The 23511-nt window shown below is 49.6% G+C and overlaps 1 protein-coding gene across 3 annotated transcripts in view; it reads right to left on the bottom strand.

The window, feature by feature from the left end:
* Positions 1–23511, bottom strand: part of Kif6 (kinesin family member 6) — a 391803-nt gene that overhangs the window by 38992 nt on the left and 329300 nt on the right. For all 3 annotated transcript variants that reach the window (XM_045157624.1, XM_045157625.1, XR_006638595.1), the window contains one exon: positions 6095–6145. In XM_045157624.1, the coding sequence (XP_045013559.1) occupies positions 6095–6145 (51 nt within the window). The remainder of the gene's footprint in view (positions 1–6094; positions 6146–23511) is intronic.

The following is a 23511-nucleotide window of genomic DNA, read 5'->3' on the forward strand; positions in this document are numbered from 1 at the left end:
CATAAACACTTTCTGTGAGTTACGTCTAATGTCAGGCCACTCGCTTTTATAGAGGGGTCGATACAGGGACCATCTGGTCGAACAACATTTCGGTGTCTTCTGTAAAACTGCAGCTGAAGACATCATTCACTGTGTCACTCAGTGTCCTTTATACAAGGATCCACGCGGTAAATTCTGGCTGGTGTTTAGTTCCAGGAAGAAATTCTATTTCTGCAGATAAATTAGTTAGCATGCTTCCTGCTGTCAGAGAATGGAAACGATGTAACTCTGGGTGCTTCTCTTTTTGCTCCGTGGCTAGACAGGGGAGAGCCAGATTTACTGACTGCGCGTGTCATTTGCTCAGCGCAAGGCCCCCAAACACTTGCTCCTTCTGCTTCTTTTAAATGGACTGATTTTATTTGATGCCCAAATGTCCCACTGTACTTTCATGAGGAGCACAAGCCTGGGAGCCATCTGGGGGAGTGTTCACTTGCCCACTGACTTGGCCTGTTGACTGTTCGCGCTGGCTGCCGGGGACGCAGAAGTCCCCCGCACCCAGCCTTTGAGGGTTTGGCGCTTTAGCACAAAGAATAGCCTGGAAATTAAGAATTGCAAAACAAGGCGGGTGGTGAGCTCAGAGGTGCGCCAGGCTGAGGGAAAGTGAGGATCGGAGAGAAGAGGCCAGGGAAGACTTCATGGAGGGGTCAAGGCTGAGTTGGTTTGGTGGCTGAGAGGGAAGAGGACAGAGGATTGAGGGTACGTGCAGCTCTGAATCTGAACATCGACCTCTGTAGTAGGTACCCTCTTATGCCGGCGTGACTTGGAAACCCTCTGAGGGCTGGCATGGATCTCTGCCCCCGTGCGGAGTCCAGGATGCTGGGCCAAGTGACCAGGCTGGTGCAGTGTGGTGGCTGGTGGAAACTGGACCAGCCAGGCTGCCTGGCTTTGCAGCCCCAGCTAAGCAAAGTTAGGCGGGTTTACTCAGCCCCTCTGGGCCTTAGCTGTAAAGTGGGGACAATAGTGGTGTCTGCTTCCTGAAGATATAGGGAACATTAGAGACTCTTGTCTGATGTGATGTCAAACTCCCCAGGGACAGTGGCTCGTTGACTCACCTACATTGTCAACTACATCGTCTGGGTAGCCAGGACAGAACAGTGGGACCTGTCATGTGGGATTCAACATAGCACCCTTGCTGAGGGAGGCCTGTGGTTAAGATGACATTGTGAGGCTGGAGAGATGGGCCAGTGGTTAAGGCGCTTGCCTGAGAAACCTGAGGACCCAGGTTTGATTCCCCAGTACCCATGTAAAGCCAGATACACAAGGTGACGCATGCGTCTGGAGTTTGTTTGCAGTGGCTGGAGGCCCTGACGCACCCATTCTCTCTCTCTCTAGTTCTGCTTGCCTCCCTCCCTCCCTCCTTTTCTCCCTCCCTCTCTCTCTCTCTCTCTCTCTCTGTGTGTGTGTCTCTTTCTGTCTCATAAATAAATAAGTAAAATAAAAAAATGACATTGTGGTACTGTTTTCTGAAGCAGTGTATGGACCTCAGTTCTCCAATAAGCTGACCGGTCACTTCCATGGCTGGTGCCATTCTAACAACTGGTCACCGATGCTTCTCTTCAAGGCCACCCCCAGCTCAGGCTGCTCTCTAGAGACACCATCCACAGGACATAATGCTGCTTATGCCTCGTCACTGCAGTCGTTAGACTTCCAGTCCACTGATTTCCCAAAGGCCCAAGGCCCAGAAGTACTTCAGGCAGGTATTGAACAAAGAGAGGTGCAACCTGGATTTTCAGCCAGGAAAAGGAGTGTAAAATCTCAGGAGAGCACGTGTGCCCATGAACATACAAACACATACAAGTGGCCTGGCAGCACAGTGGTCGTCTGTAAGCCCGGGCTGGTGGCAGATGTCTAACGGCGGCTCTTGGGCACAACCAGGCACTGCCTGTGTGGTGTGAATGAACGTGGACTTGGGAAGAGCTATGCAACAGCGTGCCCTGGTGTACAATCCCCACGAGACAGGTCCAGTGGGTGTCGACAGCTTCGAGGGCAGAGCTCAGGATTAGCAAGGGAATGAGCTTCAAGTATTTCTGTTACTTTGGTTTTAAGATATAAGTAAGGTCTAGGGGGATGGTTCAGTGGGAAAAACCCTTGCCTCATAAGCGTGAGGAACTGAGCTCGATCGCCAGGACCCACAACCCACGCAAAAGTCTGGGTGTAGTGGTGCATTCCAGGAATCCCAGTACTGGGGAGGTGGATACAGGAGGGGCCCATGGGGCCATTCTAAGCTAATCAGTGAGTTCCAGGCCATTGAGAAATGCTGTCTAAAAGAAAAAGTGGGTGATGTTTCTGAGGATGACATTCAAGGGTATGGTCTGGTCTCCTCATATCTATGCACATGCATGAACGTGTACACGCATACATACACATGCATAAAATAGATAATCGAACTCTATGCTTATATAATTCGACCTTCAATATAGACTGTGTTGAATAATGGCTCCCCAAATAACTGGCACATTCCTGGGCAGCCCTTGCGATGTGGAGTGAGCCAGCCCCGGCATACTCCTCGGTTTAGCCTCCCCTCCTCACGTCAGGCATCTCTTCCAAATGGTGCATATCACATCAACAAATCTGCATTTGTTATTTTTTTGGGAGGGGGAACACACGAGGTTGTCTTTGTGCAGATTTCATTGGGCACCCCACTGAGCTGTATACATGAGACGTGTTCTTACGCAAAGCACATGGTGTCGCTATCGACTCGTTTCCTCACGGCACCCTTTCAGTAACCTAACCGTGTCTACGTGAAACCAGGAGTAGGAGCGTATGGATAGAAAGGAAGACAAAAAGGGGGGGGTCCTCCTTCTCCTTTCCCTCCTCCTCCTCCTTTTTTTTTGAAGTAGGGTCTCACTCTAGCCCAGGCTGACCTGGACTTCACTATGTACAGCCAGGCTGGCCTTGAACCCACAGCCATTCTCCTACCTCCACCTGGGATTACAGTGCTGGGATTAAAGGTGGCCCCATTACACCTGGCTAACAGAGGGTACCGTTAATGTGAAGGTTGAGGGAAAGTGACTGAGGAGAACTGGCAAGTGAAACAGAGCAAAAAGTATTGGCGGCGAGGGGAAGGCAGGCAAAAATAAGGACGGGGGCTGGAGAGAGGGCTTAGAGGTTACGACGCTTGCCTGTGAAGCCTAAGAACGCATGTTCAACTCTCCAGATCCCAAGTAAGCCAGACGCACAAGGTAGCACAAGCGTGCAAGGTCGTACGTGCTCACGAGATGGTGCACACATCTGGAGTGTGAATGCAGTGGCTGGGGGCTCTGGTGTACCAATTCCCTCCCCTCTCTTTCTCTTTCTCTTTCTTGTTCTGCCTGCCTCATAAAAAAATAATACAAAAAAGGGGGACAGGGATAAAAGTGTCTTTGGCATATGTAGTCACCTCCTTATTCCTGAGTGACAGGACAGGGCGCCAGGCAATGCCAACATGCTGTTGCCCTAGCCATTGGCCAGAAAGAGACTTCGGGATGAGGGTGGGTGGGGGAACAGGGCTCCACAAGCAGTCTGTGGCACCAGGAGCTCCTCTCTGCGAGAACTCCTTCTGTACTGTGGTCACCTGAGGCCACAGACACGGGACAACCTCTTGATAGGTCTGGATGGCCACTTGGCACCGAATCCCCTAATGGCAGCTGGGAGCTGTTGACAGTCTTTTTCTCTAACTGAAATAATGTGCTTTTAAAAATAAATAAAAAGGTATTTCCAAAGCTCTTAATTAGACTTCTAGCCAAAGGCCCTTCCATCCGACTGTTGATTGCTTCTAGCAACACTGTCACCTGCTGCCAGACAGGGGAAGGTTCCCAGGGAGACAGGGGGAAGAACTAGGGCACCGGACTGCAAGGAGAACATGCCGTGGGTTACCTAGGGTCCAGGGAGTGTCTGCTCATGGGGTGGGCCGGCCCCCGGAGGAGAGAAGACTGAAGCCATGAGAAGGGATTCCCAGGCCACAACAAAGGCTTCCCCTGGACTGAACGACACCTCCGCTTTATTGTTTCTAGGGAGCCAGCGGCCTGAAGGCCAGAGACGTGACCCGGGGTGCGAGGGAGGGTCATAATGGCTCCTTGTGCAGTGAGTAAGAAAAAGGCAGACCTTGTCAAGTGGCGCATCTTCCCAGCAGAGGGCGCTCTGACTTTCTGAGACCAGTTCCACCCGTTGGGGTCTAGGGCAGCCCTGGCTTCCTGCTGGATAAGGCCTGGGGCAGTTTCAGCTCTGGGTGTGCTGAGAGCAGAGGGTCTCTGCGCTGGAGAGACGGGTCAGCAGTTATAGCGCTTGCCTGCAAAGTCTTAGGATCTGGGTTTCATTCCCCAGTACCTGCGTCAAGTCAGATGCACAACATCGCACGTGTGCCTGGAGTTTGTTCAGTGGCTAGAGGCCCTGGTGCACCCATCCTCCCTCTCTCTGTCTGTTTCTGTTATAAACAAACTAAAGAAAAAAAAAGCTTAACTTTTAAAAAAAATTTAAAAAATTTTTGTTTATTTTTATTTATTTATTTGAGAGAGATAGAGATGGACACACATAGAGAGAAAGAGGCAGAAAGAGAGAGTGAGAATGGGCACACCAGGGCCTCCAGCCACTGCAAATAAACTCTAGATGCATGTGCCACCTTGTGCATCTGGCTTGTGTGGGTACTGGGGAATTGAGACTTGAACTGGGGTCCTTAGGCTTCATAGGCAAGAGCTTAACCGCTAAGCCAACATTTTATTTTTTAAAGAGTAGTGTGTCTCCTCCCAACACAGCCAGCTGTAGGAGCTCCAGAGAGGTGCCTTGGGCACGCTTACCCTGTGATGTGATGTAATCACTGGTGATCTCGCACGATCATCATTAAGGTGGCTAGCGTCAAGCAGTCATCCCCCTGACATTAGGGACTCTGCTTCCCCCTTTCTTCCTCAGGTCCTCGGCGCCTGGATTTAACTGTAGATCTCTAAGCGTCCATCATTCTTGGGCCTAGCGCCATCTCAAGGGGAGCCCTTCGTTTGGAATTCACACTCTGGGTCTCGGCTGGCAGAAGAGAAAGTGTGAAAGCTCTGCTCAGCGGACCTACACTGCCCTGCAAGTGACTTGGTTGAATGCCGTCCACAAGGAGACACCGACTGTGGATGTCCACTGCGGATGTAAAGACCCTCTTGGAATGCGATCCGGTTGACATCCACGCAGGGAAGTGGGCCAGGCATTGATGAGGGCGGGAAATAGCTGGGGAGCTGGGAGTGCTGCTGTGCAGAAAGTTCCAGTTCCTCCCAGTGGAGACGTCGTTCTCCGCAGGAGGGACGAGGGGAGCCCTGGAGGCCCAGGAGCTCAAAGCTCCACAGTCTCTGGAAGCTCCGGAGAGTTACCCTTACAGTGGGCTCTGCTCCCCATCCCCCCTCCCCCCCCCAGCTGGCCACAAGCGGGGCTGCGAGCGGCGGGCACGGGGTTTGCACGAGTCGACGCCCACGAGCTGTTGCCCACGCGGGGTGGGCTATCTGCTGACACGGCTGCCTCTGTGTCCTCCACGGTCCCGTACGTCCCCCCTGGCCAGGCTCCGCAAGTGACCCCAATAAACCCGTCGGTTCACCAAGGTGCCCGTCGGTGTGATGGGGCTTTGGCCTGTCATTTGTCTTGTATATTACCAGGAAAACTCAACACAGCGCCTCCTTCCCATATACACCAGTCACGCAACTACGGGCGGGCCACCAAATCTCCCCAGCTTGTGAATGCACCCGCCTCTTTGGACTGTGGCGAGGATGATGGGCGGGACCTACCCAGTGCACGGAAAGCCACGCACAGACAGGGGTCACTGTCTTCACCAGGAGTCATTAGTTTGGAGTAATGGTTCTAGAAAGCTCAGTCAGCGCCATGAAGAGTGGGGACCAAGGGCGTGGCTTGTGGCAGGGTGGGTAGTCGGCTGAGGAAGCAGCTAGAAGGACAGGGTGCCAGGTGCCCGCCAGCCAGAAGCAAGCACGCTGGTCCCCCAGTAGACAGGCTTCCCCCACAGATTTCACTGACCCCCCAAACGCTGCCTCCCCTGGCCTCCCAGTTCCTACCACCGCCCCCCTTAGCCCCACGGGCTTCGCTGTGTACTCACCTAGAGCCACTTGCTGTATGTGTCGCTGGGTGATGGCTTCCTTCAGCTGACCTGCAAAGGCACAGAGGAGTGAGTTTCCGGCGGGCTGCAGGCCAAGGAAAAATTTTAACTTGCAGAGTCGGGGAGAGGGCACAGCTTCCAGGAAGAGCTCTCCTGCATCCCGAGTTGCGCAGCAGTGAAAATACATAGTTCACCTTGGGGTTCAATCGTCTTCCACTTCAATGGTTTAAGCCTGTCACTCATAACCTTTGCTGAGGTACTACTGTCTTAGTTTTTTTTTTATTTTTATTTTTTTTTGGTTTTTCGAGGTAGGGTCTCACCCTGGTCCAGGCTGACCTGGAATTAACTATGTAGTCTCAGGGTGGCCTCGAACTCACGGTGATCCTCCTACCTCTGCCTCCCGAGTGCTGGGATTAAAGACGTGCGCCACCACGCCTGGCTTAGTTTTTTTTTTAAATGTTTATTTGCAAGGGGAGAGAGACAGAAAGAGAAGAGAGAGAGAGAATGGGTGCACCAGGGCCTCCAGGAACTGTAAATGAACTCCAGATGCACGCACAACTACTGTACGCATCTGGCTTTACGTGGGTACTGGGGAACTGAACCCGGGTTGTTAGGCTTTGCAGGCAAGAGACTGCTTAGTGGTTAAGGTGCTTGCTTACAAAGCCTAACAGCCTGGGCTCAATTCTCCAGTACCCACATAAAGTCGGGTGCATTCATTTGCGGTAGCTAGAAGCCCTGGTGCAGCGATTTTCTTTCCTCTCTTTTTAAACAAGTATTTAATTTATTTATTTATTAGGGAGAGAAAGAGAGAAAGAGAGAGAGAGAGAAAGTGGCAGATAGAGAGAAAATGGGTGTGCCAGAGCCGCTAGCTAACCACTGCTAATGAACTTCAGATGCATGCGCCACCTGGTGCACCTGGCTTTACTCAGTGACTGGGGAACCGAACCTGAGTCCTTAGCCTTGGCAGGCAAATGCCTTAACTGCTAAGCCATCTCTCCAGCCCACCCCTCTCTTTATAAATAAATTAAAAAAATTTTTTTTTTTACAAAAGCAATGGCTGCTTGGGTATCCAATCACTGCCACGTGGATGACAGAACAGATTGGAGAGGGGCAGAAGTCAAGGCGAGGAGAAAATGAGGCGGCGACAGGAGACCTGGTGCCTCACGAGGGTTCCAGGGCACCCCTGGCGGGTCATGTTTGGGAAAGGTAGCGGAGCTTGCTTGGCTTGATTCCCACCCAGGTGAGGAAACCCTCCTGTGGGGTGAAACAGACCGCGCCGCCAATCTGCACGGCCGCAGGTGCTGCAGGGTGAGGTTGCGCAGAAGGCATTGTCGCGGGGAGCTGATGTCCGCTTCCCAGCTAATGGCAGGAAAGCTTTGGTTTTGCCTACAGTCTCCAGGGGAGCTTCGTGGTGGCCGGGGGTGGGACGGGGGGGGGGGGAAGCATGCGTGGAAACCAGCAGTAAGTGAGTGAGCCAAGGGCTGGAGGGATGGCTCAGCAGTAAAGGAGCTTGCCTGCAAAGCCTAACAACTCCAGCTTGAGCGCCCAGGACCTGTGTAAAGCCAGATGCACAAAGAATGAGTTAAGCTCGCACTGGCAAGCTGGGGGCTAATACTCAGTGTCCAGCCCCACTGACACGCCTCTTTTAGCAAGGCTCCATCTCCCAAATTGCCACCAGCTGGGGACCAAACACCCCCAAACACATCAGTTTATGGAGGACATCTGACTGCAACCACCATATCCTCTATGGGGTAAGCACCCCTCAGAGGCCTCTGCTTCCAGGCAAGTCATCCTGTGGGGGGTGCCTGGGGCACCCTCATGTCCTCTTAGTGCCTCCATTTGTCCCCACGGGAGAGGGTTCTGAGAGAGGGAGGCAAGGACGGGCCTGGGGAATCACTGCACCTTGTTCTAATTACAATAGCTAAGGACTGGAAACAGCTTAGATGCCCTGTGACAGATGAGTAGGTAATGAAAATGTACGCATACGCAACAGAATTCTGTTCAGCAGTAAGGAAAGGTGAAATCTGCAGGAAAGTGGATGGATCTGGAAAGAATCACACTAAGTGAAAGGAGTCAAGTTCAGAAAGACCACATTCTCTCTGATATGCCGGTCCCAGCTTGTAATGTCTATAAGCATGTGCACATAGGGGGCAAATATGGAAAAGCCTATTATAAAGCTAGAACTGTAACCAAAAGCGAATGTAAAGAGATGAGCTGGGGGGCCGGAGAGATGGCTTGGTGCTCTAAGGCGCTTGCCTGCGAAGCCTAATGACCCAGATTCAATTCCCCAGTGACCACGTAAAGCCAGATGCACTGTGGTGCACGCGTCTGGAGTTTGTTTGCAGAGGCTGGAGGTCCTGTGGTGCCTATTCTCTCTCTCTTTGCTTTTAAATAAATAAATAAAAATAATTTGAAGAAGAGATGATCTGGAAGATGGGAGAACGCAAGAAGATATATGTGACATGTAAACAGAAAGGAAAAATACTGGGGGGCTGAGGATTGGGTGGGGGGGAAGATGGGGAGTAGGGATGGGAATTAACAAACACCAAAATGTATTTGAAAATGTCAAAACTAAAAACAGACAAACAATACAGGAATGATTGCACCTCATCCTACGTGGGGACGGCGAAACTTTGGGACTGTGCTGAGGTGGAGTTGAAAAAGTGGAGCGTAGTTCCATGCAGTGCCCACGTGAGCCAGTGCCAACAGAGTGAGTGGCCTGGCACACCCGAGCCGGCCACAGCCATGGCTGCGTTCTCGCTCCCACTATGCAACAGGAGCATAGGTTTGGTGCTGAGCTGAGACTTCAATATATACCAAACACAACTGAATTTTCTTTCTTTCTTTCTTTCCGTTTGTTCTTTTTGGTTTTTCGAGGTAGCGTCTCGCTCTAGCTCAGGCTGACCTGGAGTTCACTCTGTAGCCTCAGGGTGGTCTCGAACTCACAGCGATCCTCCTGGCCATTTTGTGTCTACGCAGTGCTTTCTGTTGGGTCTAATCCAGCTAGCCACATTGCCCCGAGGGTATCTCCTACTGGGATTGTAGGAGGGCCACCATGCCCACTTGGCATTTATGTGGGTGCCGGGGTTTGCCACCCTGGTTTTCATGCTTGTGTGTTAAGTGCTGTATCCACTGAACCATCTCCCTGGCTCCAAGATTGTTTTAAAAATAAATTTCTTAATGATTTATTATCAGTCAATGTTTGATTTATATACATATTTTATATGTGTGTGTACTCAGAGTTGTATAACACTTTCTCAGGTGGAAAGGGATCATGAGCGAGAGCTGTTTAAGAAGTCCTTGCTGGTGGCACATACAGTGACTGCATTCCTTCCTGGAAACCCACCTCTTTGACGATGGGGCTCACTGGCCATATGCCTGACCGTGGGCTTCCTGATAATGCCCTTCCCAACCTCATGTCTTGCTGCAGTTGGTGTCCAGCCTAGTATATCAAAAACCAGGTTCAAGGCTCAATTCCCCAGGACCCACGTTAGCCAGATGCACAAGGAGGCGCACGCGTCTGGAGTTCGTTTGCAGTGGCTGGAGGCCCAGGTGCGCCCATTCTCTCTCTCCACCTGCCTCTTTCCCTCTCTGTCTGTCATTCTCAAATAAACAACAAAAAATTTAAAAAAAAGAAACACCTTGCTATCTTTGGAATAACCCTTTCCCAAACCAGGGGGGAGCTTTTGTGGAGCCTGTAGGTTAAGGATTCTACACAGCTCCCAGCTAGCTCACGCAAATAACAAGAGAACATCTTACCAGGACAAAAGTTCTGTAAACTCCACAAACATAAAGACTGAACAGGAAGCCGGGCGTGGTGGCGCACACCTTTAATCCCAGCACTTGGGAGGCAGAGGTAGGAGGATCGCCGTGAGTTCGAGGCCACCCTGAGAGTCCATAGTGAATTCCAGGTCAGCCTGGGCTAGAGTGAAACCCTACCTTAAACCATCGCCCCCCCCCCCCCAATGATAAAAGACTATACAGGAAGAACAAGAGGAGGCATGGCTGAGAACAGAAGGCAGGTTTTTCTTTCTATTTTCTTTGGCGCATATTTGCATTGCGCTTGCTTCAGTGTGCAGATCAGAGGTTGGGGGAGGGCGCCGATGGCTTCTTTTTTGCTCATCCGCCTGGTTCCTTGAGATGCGTCTCTCACTGAACCCAAAGTTGCTGGTTTTTCCACTGAGGGAACACCAGAGATCCCCTAGTTTCTGCCCCCTCCCTCACAGGGCAAAGATGACAGGCATGTGTGGTCACACTCAGCTCTTTTTGGGGGTGCTGGGGAATTTCACCTCGTGTTCTACCTAACCTCTGAGCCACCTCCCCATCCCCAGAGGCCGGTCTCTCTAACGTCACATACGGACGAAGGCAGTTGTTGAATGTAGCTGGCGATGTTCAGTTTTGGTGACATGACTGACACCTCGGACCGTATGGATTTTTTTTGTTGTTGTTGTTCTGTTTTGTTTCTTTGGAGGTATCCCCAAACAAGCTTCCAAAGATGTCCTTATGGCTGGGCCCTAGGTGCACTGTCTAGTACAGCCGACCTTCACAAAAAGATAACGGAGTCTCTGGAATCCGAGGGATCTTGCAGCTCTGCAGGTTTTGGCATGAGAAGGGGTTGAGGGGGACTGTAGAATTCACTCAGCATGTGGCTTGCTGTCATTACCATGGTGATAAATTTGTGAGTTTTGGCTGGGGTTCCCTCAACATATTCTCCATCCAGGGGTGTAGAAGAGATGAGAAAGAAACAGAGAGCACCCCACCTGAGGCAGGGGATAGTCTGGATGTAAATCAGGGGATCCAAATTGAGGTGAGGTTCAGAAGAGCAGGGAACAGGGTTGGGAGGCTCTCCTTATAGGAGAACCTTATTAATTGATGATCTATCTATGAACATAATTTTTATTTATTAGCTGGGCATGGTGGTATATGCCTTTAATCCCAGCACCACCCTGAGACTACATAGTGAATCCCAGGTCAGCCTGAGCTAGAGTGAAACCCTACCTCGAAAAACCAATAATAATAATAATAATAATAATTTTTATTTATTTAAATGAGAGAAAGGGGGAGAGCGAGAGAGAGAATGGGCGTGCCAGGCCCTCCAGCTTGCAAGCGAATTCCAGATGCATGTGCCACCTTGTGCAACTGGCTGACGTGGTTACTGGGGAATTGAACCTGGGTCCTTAGGTTTCGTCAGCAAGCACCTTAACCACAGGCTATCTCTCCAGCCCAGGTGATCTTTTTATCAGTAACTTACTACACCATGTGCTGGAAGCACCCCCTCCTCCACCTTCCCGCGCATTGGTTGGCAGTGTGGTGGCAGTGGAGGGGCAGAGAGGGCACTGCCAGCTTGCATTCACTCCAGGGAAGTCTCAGAGATGTGTGACCTTGAGAAAATCTGTGACCAGAGCATGTGGAGGGGGCCGTGCAGAAGGTGGTCCTGTTTCTCTGGTACCAAGTAGTTTGTAGTGTAAGTATTAGCAACATGGGAAGCAAAAGTGATTTTTTTTCAGTATTTATTTACTTATTTATTTGCAAGGAGAAAGAGAGAGAGATAGAGAGAGAGAAAGAGAGAGAACGGACTCCAGGGCCTCTAGCCGCTGCAAAGAAACTCTAGGCGCATGAGCCACTTTGTGCATATGGCTTTATGTGAGTACTAAGGAATCGAACCTGGCTCGTTCAGCGTTTCAGGGAAGCCCCTTAACTGCTGAGGCGTCAGTCCAGCCAAGCAAAATTGATTCTGTACGCTGCTAACAGCCTTGTGGAAGTAACGGTTTTCCCTAAGCCTTCGTGGATGCTGGTTTGAGATTCTCTGAAGTTAGCCATGTTGCAAGTGCAATGTCCACGCTAGTAGAAAACTGTGTCTTAGACTAAGACAGCACTGTGTAAGAATTAGCAAATGGGGCTGAAGAGATTGCCCAGGGGTTAAGGCACTGGCCTGGAAAGCCAAAGGACTCAGGTTTGATTCCCTAGTATCCCATGTAAAGCAGATGCGCAAGGTGTCAGTGGCTAGAGAGCCTAGCACATCCATTCTCTCCCTACATCTCTTTCTCTGTCTCAGGTATAAACAGATAAATAAATATATAAAGTATTTAAAAAAAGAATCAGCAAACAGATTTTGTTCGACTATAGCATGATGACGTCCCACACACTCAAATTAATGGAAGCAGCCTCAGAACTGGGGTGCGGGGAGAATGCATCAACCACGTGTTCTGCCTAAGGGGCTGATGAAACGGGAGGTCTGGGTACAGGTCCTGGATCCAGAGTATTGATTTCAGCTGTGATGTAGAACGCTAGCCTCTTTGTACTAACGCAGAGGATCTGTGATAACCAAAACATTAGCTCCTTGAGGCTGTTTGTAGAAATAATGGGCCTGGAATAAATTAGGTATGTAATCCTTAGATGGATTTTCAACAAATAGGAGTATGTAAGTCCTTTGAAGGTTTAAAATCAGACAGTTCATCTCCTTGCTAATATATACCTCATCCGGCAAACTTGTTGTGTCATGTGAAAGTCTGTCGAAGCAGGTTCAGCCTCTCATTCATTACAGCAGTGTGGGTTAAAATAGAAAAGATTAGCAGGGCTGGAGAGATGGCTTAGCAGTAGAGGCATGTGCCCGTGAAGCCTAAATGCTCGACTTTCCAGATTCCATGTAAGCCAGATGCACAAGGTGACAAGCGCACAAGGTTGCGCATGTGCTTAAGGTGGCGCAGGCATCTGGAATTCGATTGCAATGGCTGGGGGCCCTGGCATGTCAATTCTCTCTCTCTCTCTCTCTCTTGTAAAATATTATTTAAAAAATGCAAAAAACAAAAGAACAGCAAGGAGGTTTCGCTAGTTGAGGTCACAAGGCACGTTTCTGAAGTCTGGAAGCAGGGCAGAAAAATATACAGCTGTGAGTGGTGCTGAAGCCTGGAGCTGGGCTCTTGAGGCACGGATGCAACTCGAACTCAGAGCCAGGTTCATGGGGAGCTTGTGGGTTGGGGTGAGACTAGAGACTCCCCACCCCCCAGCCTGTAAGTGAAAGGGGCTGAGGAAACCAAGACATTCCGTTTCTGTGTGGGGCTCTGGTCCCCCCCCCCCCACTGCACCGCAAGCCCAAGGTGGAGGAACCATGCAAGTCCAGCTTTTGCCGACACCCTCTCCTCCGTGCCTAGGCCCAGCTGCTTGCTGACGACAGTGGGAGGTGCTGTGTTGCACCCCAGCACCGCCGGGCAGGCAGTCAGGCCCTCCCAATGCGCTTTGTTGGGGCTGCTTCTGGATTGGGGCCTGGAGCGTCTGTCAGCAGAGACGCATGAGCATGAAGGAAAAAAGGAATGAAATCCGGGCGTGGTGGCGCACGCCTTTAATCCCAGTACCCGGGAGGCAGAGGTAGGAGGATCGCCGTGAGTTCGAGGCCACCCTAAGACTCCATAGTGATTTCCAGGTCAGCCTGAGCTAGAGTGAGACCCTACTTCAACAAAACCAAACAAAACAAAGAGGAATGAACAAGATGTGTGTGTCGATGAAGATGGGGCCAGCCCACCAGAAGTCCAACATACATGAATAAATGTAGTGTTAAGGAAAAATAGGTAGGAGTTGAATCCGAGATGAGGGATGGATGAAAGTTACTTTCTGGACAGGAAGAGAAGACGTTTATGAAGGCAGAAGCACAGAGAGTGGCATTAATCTTACTCTTTGCTGTGCACACAGGTACAGGAGCATGCATGTGATATACATGTCAACTTGCGTGTGTACACACCTGTACGCAGGTACATATACATGTATGCATGTGTATATGATTCATATAAAAAAGTATGTATACATTCATTCCTATGTATGTGTACCTTTTTTATTTTTTTTGGTTTTTTAAAGGTAGGGTCTCGCTCTAGCCCAGGCTGACCTGGAATTCACTCTGTAGTCTCAGGGTGGTCTCGAACTCATGGTGATCCTCCTACCTCTGCCTCCCGAGAGCTGAGATTAAAGGTGTGCCACCACGCCCGGCCTATGTATGTGTACTTTTTTTTTTTTTTTTTTTTTTGGTTTTTTGAGGTAGGGCCTCAGTCTAGCCCAGGCTGATCTGGAATCCACTCTGTCGTCCCAGGCTGGCCTTGAACTGCTTACATCTATCCTCTGCCTGTTGCCTCTTCAGTGCCGGGGTTGAAGGCGTGCATGCCACTACGTGATTTCCAGTCCCAAGTCCTTCTTGCTCCCGTCTTCCCAGGTAACTGGTCTACGAGGTTGCGTGGATGTCCTTTCATTGTACATATTCTTACAATTGGTTTGAAAGTTTTCTGTGTAATCATCAAGCAATGAAAGTCCCGTGAGGGTGGGCTTGGTAGCCTAGGTCTATGAATCCAGCTACTTAGGAGGCTGAGGCAGGGGGATTCCCAAGTGCAAGGCCAGCCTGGGCAACCTAGTGACCTTGTGTTTTGTTTCTCAAAATAAAAGGAAGTTACAAAACAAGATGGGTAAAATACTTAGGTAAAATTATTAACCCATTGACCATGAAACTCTCTTTCTCCCTGTGTGTGTGTGTGTGTGTGTGTGTGTACCTGAAAACTAAAACTAAGCAGTAATAACAAAATAAAGTGGTGGGACATTACTGTGGGAGTTAAAAGAAGCTATGACCTTGCCTGGGAGAAAGATGTATTTGGAATAACTATGGACATTGTTATAGTTACTTTCTAAGTCTGGAAGAATAAAACTACACATTATGGCAGCAAAATCAATATAAGATCAGAAAATGTGTAGGAATGGGTGTTATGGAGAAAGAGTACCATTTTTTTTATGTTTTTAAAATTTATTTATTTATTTGAGAGAGAGAGAGGCAGATAGAATGGTCCTTTGGCTTTGCAGGCAAGCACCTTGACCGTCAAGCCATCTCTTCAGCGCCGAGAATGCCAATTTTTAAATTTATTTATTTGAGAGCGACAGAAAGACAAATAGAGGGAGAGAGACAGAACGGGCGCGCCAGGGCTTCCAGCCTCTGCAAGCGAACTCCAGACACGTGCGCCCCCTTGTGCATCTGGCTAACATGGGACCTGGGGAACCGAGCCTTGAACCGGGGTCCTTAGGCTTCACAGGCAAGCGCTTAACCGCTAAGCCATCTCTCCAGCCCAAGAATGCCAATTTTTAAAAAGTAATCAGGAGATAGGAAAGGAGAAAAGAGGAAATAAGGAAATGGAGGAAAAAAAGGAATAAATAATTCTGTGTTGGTCAAATGGCAGCAAGAGCTATGTGTGTGTGATGTGTGTGTGTGCGTGTGTGTGCATGTGTGACTGTGTGTGTATGTGAGACTGTGTGCCCTCACATGCACATATCTGTGTATCATTTGAGCGTGGAGGATGTGGGGACTAGGCATTTCAGAGATGTCAATGGGCAAATGAGATGGAGTAGGAGAAGCGGGAGCTCAGCAATATTTAAGAAGACAAACAGGGCTGGGGAGATGGTTTAGTAGTTAAGGCATTTGCCTAAAAAGCCAAAGGACCCAGGTTCGATTCCCCAGGACCCACGTAAGCCAGATGCACAAGGTTGTGCATGTGTCTGGAGTTCATTTACAATGGTTGAAGGCCCTGGCATGCCCATTCTCTCTCTCTTTATCTCTACCTCTCTCTCCCTGTTTCTCTCTGTTAAATAAATAAATTAATTAAAAAACTAGTTACTAGAGGGCTGGAGGAATGGCTTAGTGGTTAAGATGTTTGCCTGCAAAGCCAAATGACCCAGGTTCCGTTCCCCAGGACCCACATTAGCCAGATGCACAAGGGAGCACACGTTTGCAGTGGCTCGAGGCCCTGGTGCGTCCATTCTCTCTCCCTCTCTCTCCCTCTTTTTCTGTCAAGCAAACAAATAAATAAATTAAAAATAAATGAAATGTAAAAAAAAAAAAACCTAGTTGCAAGAAAAAACTATAGAGATAAATAAGGCAGCAGGGGTGGAACATGCCTGTAAGCCCAGCACTTAGGAGGCTGAGACAGGAGAGTCACCATGAGCTCCAGAAAGATCTCTAGGGTAACCTGGGCTAGAGAAGACCCTATCTTAAAAAAAAAAAAAAGAAAATGAAAAACATAAATGTGCTTTAGTGTGTGTGGTGGGATTTATGGGTTATTTACAAATGTGTTAACGTGTGTTGGTAGAGTCCTAGCCCAGAATCTGTAAAGTCCTGTGTTCTATCCCCAGCAAGTCATAAACCAGGTATGGTGGCGCATATACCTATAATCCCAGCCTGCAGGAGGTAGAAGTAGGAGGATCAGAAGTTCAAGGTCATCCTTGGCTACACAGCACATTTAAGACCAGCCTGGGCTATATGAGCCCCTACTGCTTTATGCAAAGAAATTTAAATTTGAAAGCTTTGCCAGGAATCCACGATGTGACTGACTCTAGGTTAGTGAAAAGATGCCTCGACACCCTCCTTACGTGTGATGTCACCTGTCCGTCACATGTGTTTGAGTGAAAACATCCATGGCCCGCCTCCACCCCAGGGGCTGGGGAGCTGCCCGGGCACACGCTCAGAATCAGTGGTCATCAGCCGTCACTCCCCAGGGAGCCCAGGCGGGCCTGCAGTGGGCCAGGGGTGGGTGGCAGGGGCGGGGGGACCTCTGGAAAGCCGTCACCTCTTCTCAGGGTCCGGATGGGAGGTCCTTCCCTGGTTCCGAGCAGAACCCGTGACAGAACACAGACTAGCAGACCGGGAAAGGCTCTGAGTGCCGGGCAGATGTTTTTAAGCCTCCTCATTCCAAAACGACATTTCAATTCTCCAGAATTCAAGATTCCTTTCCCATTCAGTGTGCTAAACATTATCACGGAGAACACAATTAAGTCACAGGGAGAGGGGGAAATCAGCCCATTCTCAAACCTATCAACAATTTCAAGAAGAAAAACAAAGAAAGAAGCCATTGGAGATGGCCAACTTCTGCACCTTGGTCCGGTCACGTGGGGGAGGACAAGCCAGTAATTGATGGACACTTCAGCTTGGGATGAAAACACCAGACGGCAGTCTGGGCTCGCAAGACAGCTTCTCTCTTATCACCAGTTTGGTACATGATGATCACATTTTGGGGAATGCTCTCATTTATTAAAAAAAAAAAAAAAAGAAGACCAAATTATGCCATGTGTGGGAGACCTGATTTCTTTTCCTAAGGGATATTCACTCAGGCAGTCATCACACAAGATGAGCGCACTCGGTCTGAAGCTTAGGCATTTTGGCTTTTGTATATGCTTAATTACCCTAAGGAGCTTACCGATAACGCTATCCCAGGATGTGATAATAGTCCGTGCGGAGAATTAAGTCAATAAGTACACGGGCCCAAACCCCGAGCAGAGGGTGGTGAGGCGGGAGATAGCAGAAAGAACTTTCCAGCTCTGCGAGCGGTGTGGCTTGTTCAAAGCTAAACATGTTGGCAGGCTCAGGGCTTCTGACTGTGTTGGCGTCTGGTCCAAAGATGTTGTTCTAGGGCTAGAGAGATGGCCTAGTGGTTAAGGTGCTTGATCGCAAGCCTGACTGCCGGGGTTCAAATCCCTGGCACCCACGTAAAGTCAGAAGCACAAAGTGGTGCCGTGTGTCTGGAGTTCGTTTGCAGTTGGCCTGGTGCGCCCATTCTCTCTCAGACTCTTTCTCTCTCTGTCTCTCTGCTTGCAGATAAATAAATAAATAAAATATTTTAAGACGTACTCTCAACACTCAGTAGAGGTCATAGGTGTACAGTGAGTTCTGGAGCCACAGCGGTGGCCATGATCACAGGAGTCATTGTAAGGGGAGGGATGGCTCAGATTACAGGCAGCATGCAGGGAAGACTGAAGAAAAGACCCACTTCCACTGGTCTTTTTCCCCCCACTTTTTTTGTTTATTATTTACTTATTTATTTGAGAGTGACAGACAAAGAAGCAGAGAGAGAGAGAGAGGGAGGGAGAGAGAGAGAATGGGCGCGCCAGGGCCTCCAGCCGCTGCAAATGAACTCCAGACGCGTGCGCCCCCTTGTGCATCTGGCTAACGTGGGACCTGGGGAACCGAGCCTCGAACCGGGGTCCTTAGGCTTCACAGGCAAGCGCTTAACCACTAAGCCATCTTTCCAGCCAGCACTTCCACTGTTTTTGAGCCATCGGTGTCGTTGACATCGGGCATGGCCTCTGCATCTTCCTGAGTTCTTGCCGCTCTCAGGCCTCAATGCTTGAGCAGGCTGTCTGGCGCCCTGCAGGCTTTGCCGTGGGCAGGGTCATTTTGTCTTTGTGATAGTCCCGGTCAGGGCCACCGAAGCACAGGTGAGACCCATTGGCAGTCGCTGACACCCCCGTACTTTTTTTTTCTTTTGTTGTTATTTTTGAGGTAGGGTCTCACTCTAGCCCAGGCTGACCTGGAATTCACTATGGAGTCTCAGGGTGGCCTCGAACTCATAGTGATCCCCCTACCTCTGCCTCCCGAGTGCTGGGATTAAAGGCTTGTGCCACCACGCCCGGCTCTCCGTAACTTTTAACAAATCTAGTTTATAGTTAAGCCTTCTGCCTTGTGATAAGTTACCCTCCATTTCTCCATTGCTTTCATTGGTAATGGGGTCTTTCATATTCTTGTATAGCCAAATATGATAGATGTCTGTAATTGGAAGTAAATGGATTTTTAATAAGCCTGCTTGAAAGGCTGGTGGTAATGGGTCTGTTTGCAGACTCTCTGATGATTCCTACCTCAGCCTGTTATTTTCTTCCAGAAAACAACATTAGAACTCTTTCTTCCTGTTCCTTCGGTGGCTAAATGTTTTCACTTGAAGAAGCAGGGGGTGGGGAGAAGGAGATGGTATTGGCCTCCATGTTGGTGGGATGCGTTATGGGGTGACAGATTCCAGGGAACACACGCGTTTCCCTGTCTGCCTACATGCGGGCCGAGCACACACAGCTCCACTGCATCCGATTTCAGTCCCACTGAGTGTCACTGGTCACTGGGGCGATGAATGGGGAAGAAGGGGACTGCGAGGACTTGAAGAAAGAGGCCGAGTAGACCCTCACCCGGGCGAGGGTTTTGCTGCACAGGTGTGGGGAGATGGCAAGTGAAGGGGGAGCTGCGCACCCGCAGCCTGAGTGCCGCACGTCCTCACCTGTCAAAGGCCCAAGAGGGCATGGAAACAGGAGCGTGTAAGAAGGGGTATGATGGCACAAGGCTTGAGTCTTGCATTTGGGGAGTCAGAGCTCCAGGGCCTGGGGGAGACAGCCCAGTGGATAAAATGCTGTGCAGCTCCGAGTACCGGGGTTCAAGTCCTCAGACCTCCACATAAAATCTTCCTGGAAGCCTTAGTGAGTTCTGAAGTCCTGCACTGCCCACCATACGATGGGAGATGCAAACAGTAAAACTTCCCAGGCACTCCTGAGCACAGCACTGATCAAGGGACCCTGCCTCCAACGAGGTGGGAAGCGAAGACAGCCGCAGAGCTGTCCACTGACTTCCACACGCGGGCCCCTGCATGTGAGAGCCCCCACTCACACATGTGAACAAGCGTACACAGAGAAATCATACAGCCACCCTCATAAACAAACACACACACAATCAAGAAAGGTCTCTAGAGACTGGGGAGATGGCTCAGCAGTTAAAGGCATTTGCTTGCAAGCCTGCTGGCCTGAATTAGTTTCCCAGCAGCCGTGCACATCCAGACTCAAAAAGTGGCACGTGCAGGCTGGAGAGATGGCTCAGTGGTTAAGGATGCTCTCCTGTGAGACCTAAGGACCCAGGTTCAATTCCGCAGTACCCAGATGAACCAGGTGGTTGCATGCGTCTGGAGCAGTGGCTAGAGGCCCTGGTGCACCCATACTCACTCTCTCTTTTTGCTTAAACGAAACAAAAAAAACAGCTGGGTGTGGTGGCACATGCCTTTAATCCCAGCAGAGAAGCAGAGGTAGGAGGACCACCATGAGTTCGAGGCCACCCTGAGAATACAGAGTTAATTCCAGGTCAGCCTGGAGTAGAGAGAGACCTTACCTCAAAAAAAAAATAATAAATAAATAAATAAATATATATATATATTTTATAATATATATATTTTATATACATATATTTCCAACAACAAGAACTGTGGCACATGCATCTCTACTCCTAGCACCTATGGCAGTGGGAGACAGAGCCCAGAGACTCTGGAAGCTAAGGTGCAGCTAGACGGGCACACATACACAAACAACCAACAACCAACCCTTGTCTCAAGCCAGGTGGAAGGAGAGGGCAAACAGGCTGAACGCCTCAGAGCTCCGAGCGGGCGCTGTGGCACACCCGCACGCACATCTACTTCACGCACCTGGGCACCAACATTCATTTATGCACGCACGTAATTAAAAGACAGCCCTAAGGGCCAACGTCAGCAGGGCAGTGCGTGCCCAGTGAGAAAAGAAACAAAAAAGATACATCGGGGAAACCGCCACACGGCCCAGAGATAGCAAGATTTACACACTGTGTGCTGGGCTGTCAGGAGAGAAGGATTTGGGAGAATGTTCCGTGTCCAAGAAAATGGTAACATTGTAAGGTCAAGACTCCATTCTGAGAAATGGACAGGGAATTAAATAATGTCGCTGGTATTGTTTTTCTCTTAAGACTTCTGAGGATGGGACCCAGGGCCTCATGGATATTAGCGGAGCCACACCCTCAATCCTTGTATTACGGGCACTTCAGCGTACTGCCTGTTGTACTTTGTGGGGACTTTCATAGGTTTATTTTTCAACCTTTCTTATAGGTATTTTCACCTTTTTTAATACATTTATTTATTTGAGAGAGAGAGAGAGAGAGAAAGAGGCAGAGAGACAGAAAGACACAGAGGGAGTGGGCGCACCAGAGCCTCCAGCCACTGCAAACGAACTCCCGATGCATGCGCCCCCTTGTGCATCTGGCTTACCTGGGTCCTGGAGAATCAAACCAGGATCCTCTGGCTTTGTAAGCAAATGCCTTAACCACTAAGCAATCTTTCCATTCCTATACTCCTTTAAGAAAAACTAATTTTAATTTACTTATGAGAGAGCGAGCGAAAGAGAGAGAGAGGGAGGGAGAGAGAGAGAGAGAATGAGCATGCCAGGGCCTCTAGCCACTGCAAATGAATGTCAGATGCATGCATCCACTTGGGCATCTGACTTTAACATGGGTACTGGAGAATTGAACCTGGGTCCTTAGGCTTCACAGGCAAGTGCCTTAACCTAACCTAGAGATAAACCATCTCTCTAGCCCTGATTGCTTTTCTCTCAGGGAAGCTCTGCTCCTTCATGACCTGGGATCAACAGACCACGGTATCTGTACATTAGGAGATGTGGCACACAGGGTGGTGGCCCTTGCCTGTCATTCCAGCACTCAGGGAAGCTGGGGTAGAAGGATCATCAGTTCGAGGCCAGCTTTGGCTACATAGTTAGACCCTACCCCTACAGGCACGCATGCATGAATAAATGCCTTCGAAGACATGTCACTGTGACTCCCAGGGTCCAGACTTGTTTTCAGTGTTCAAGATGGCAGAAGCTGGTTCCCCTTTAGCTCATGGAGGGAAGGTGCCCGGGGGCCTGACAGGGGCCAGGAGGAGGCCGGACTCTACCTTGAACTCGGGGAGCTGACCATTTCTAGAATTAGGATCAGCTTCTGCTTTCTATGGGGGGAGTCAGGGAGATAGTAACCCCTGGGGCGAAGGCACTGTGCTAGAGATAATTTCATCAGTTCAATGGACACACCGGGTGTTCTGTGGTGGGGCTCTGTGTCCCCCTCTCAGAGCTGCATGCAGGTCATCCTATCCCTAAAAGCAGTGCTCATCCTTGAGGCTGTGAGAAGGCTAACTGTTTATGTCGCTTTTGCAGACTGTGACGTCCCCATGTCTGTACTGCTCTTAGGCGTGATGGCCACCTGATCAGTGGCCTCTGAGTGACACTGGTGAACCTCCAAGGGCGGGCGGGCTGCATGCAGCCAGTGGAGGGCCTTGGAAAGGACAAGACTGGAATTCCGCCTTTGGATTTGACTTGTAAAACCGACTCTTTTCTGAACCTCCGGACTGCAGACTCGTGTGGCAGAATTTGAATTTGTTAGCCCCCAAATCTCACAGCCCAGTTCCTTAAAATAAATCTTTCCCTGTCTGTACATGCAGATTCCATGTGTGTGCTCTTGTCACTATCTACTTTGTTAAAAAAATATATTTTATTTATTTGCAAGAAAGAGAGAGAAAGGGAGAGAGAGAGGGAGAAAATGGGCACGTCAGGGCCACCGGCCACTGCAAATGAACTCCAGATGCATGCGCCCCCTTGTGCATCTGGCTTATGTAGGTCCTGGGGAATCAAACCAAGGTCCTTTGGCTTTGCAGGCAAATGTCTTAACTGCTAAGCCATGTCTCCAGCCCTATCTACATTTTTTTTTTTTTTTTTTTTTTGGAGGTAGGGTCTCACTCTAGCCCAGGCTGACCTGGAATTCACTATGTAGTCTCAGGGTGTCCTCAAACTCACAGTGATCCTCCGACCTCTGCCTCCCGAGTGCTGGGATTAAAGGTGTGCACCAGCACACCCGGCTGTCACTATCTACTTTAGCATTTCGGGAAAAGAAGGACCAGGATGAGAGGGACATGCGGGCCTAGTCTCACCCTCGCTGTGCACTTGAGGTTCCCATCCAGGGCCTGAACAGTGGTCACAGCAATGGGAGAGAGTCACTGCTAGTACTTAGTAAGCTGTGCTTGGTCCTGCCACGGTGGAGCACCGCCTGCCTCACAGGCCTGTAGCACGTCTTCATCACTTCATGAGCACCGCTTTGAAGAAACATGAGATGGCTGGGCATGATGGCACACACCTTTCTCAGCACTCGGGAGGCAGAGGTAGGAGGATCACTATGAGTTCGAGGCCAATCTAAGACTACTTATTGAACTCCAAGTCAGCCTGGGCTAGAGTGAGCCCCTACCTCAAAAAAAAAAAGAAAAGAAAAGCAAAAGCAAGATGACCCGGAACTATGTACACAGGATCCTCATAATAGGAAGAAAAGATGATGACATCAGAATAAAAGAGAGGCTAATTGAAAGGGGGAGGGGACACAATGGACTGTGGATTTGTGAAGGAGAAAGTGGGGGAGGGAATTATCATGGTGTATTGTTTATAATTATGGAAGTTGTCAATAAAAATTTAAACAAATAAATAAAACAAAAAATAAAATAGAATTGAGCCGGGCGTGGTGGCACATGCCTTTAATCCCAGCACTCGGGAGGCAGAGGTAGGAGGATCACTGTGAGTTCGAGGCCACCCTGAGACTACATAGTGAATTCCAGGTCAGCCTGGACCAGAGTGAGACCCTACCTCGAAAAACCAACAACAACAACAACAACAACAAACCCAAAAGTAATAATAAATAAATAAAATCGAATAAAAAGAAAAGAAAGAAAGACGCGATGGCTCTGTAGCTAAGTGTCTGCCTTGCAAGCAAGAGGACCTGAATCCAATCTCCAGTGCTCACGTACAAAGAGCTAGGTGTGGCG

The sequence above is a fragment of the Jaculus jaculus genome, chromosome 8 (genome assembly GCF_020740685.1).
Source record: "Jaculus jaculus isolate mJacJac1 chromosome 8, mJacJac1.mat.Y.cur, whole genome shotgun sequence".
In the NCBI taxonomy this organism is placed as follows: domain Eukaryota; kingdom Metazoa; phylum Chordata; class Mammalia; order Rodentia; family Dipodidae; genus Jaculus; species Jaculus jaculus.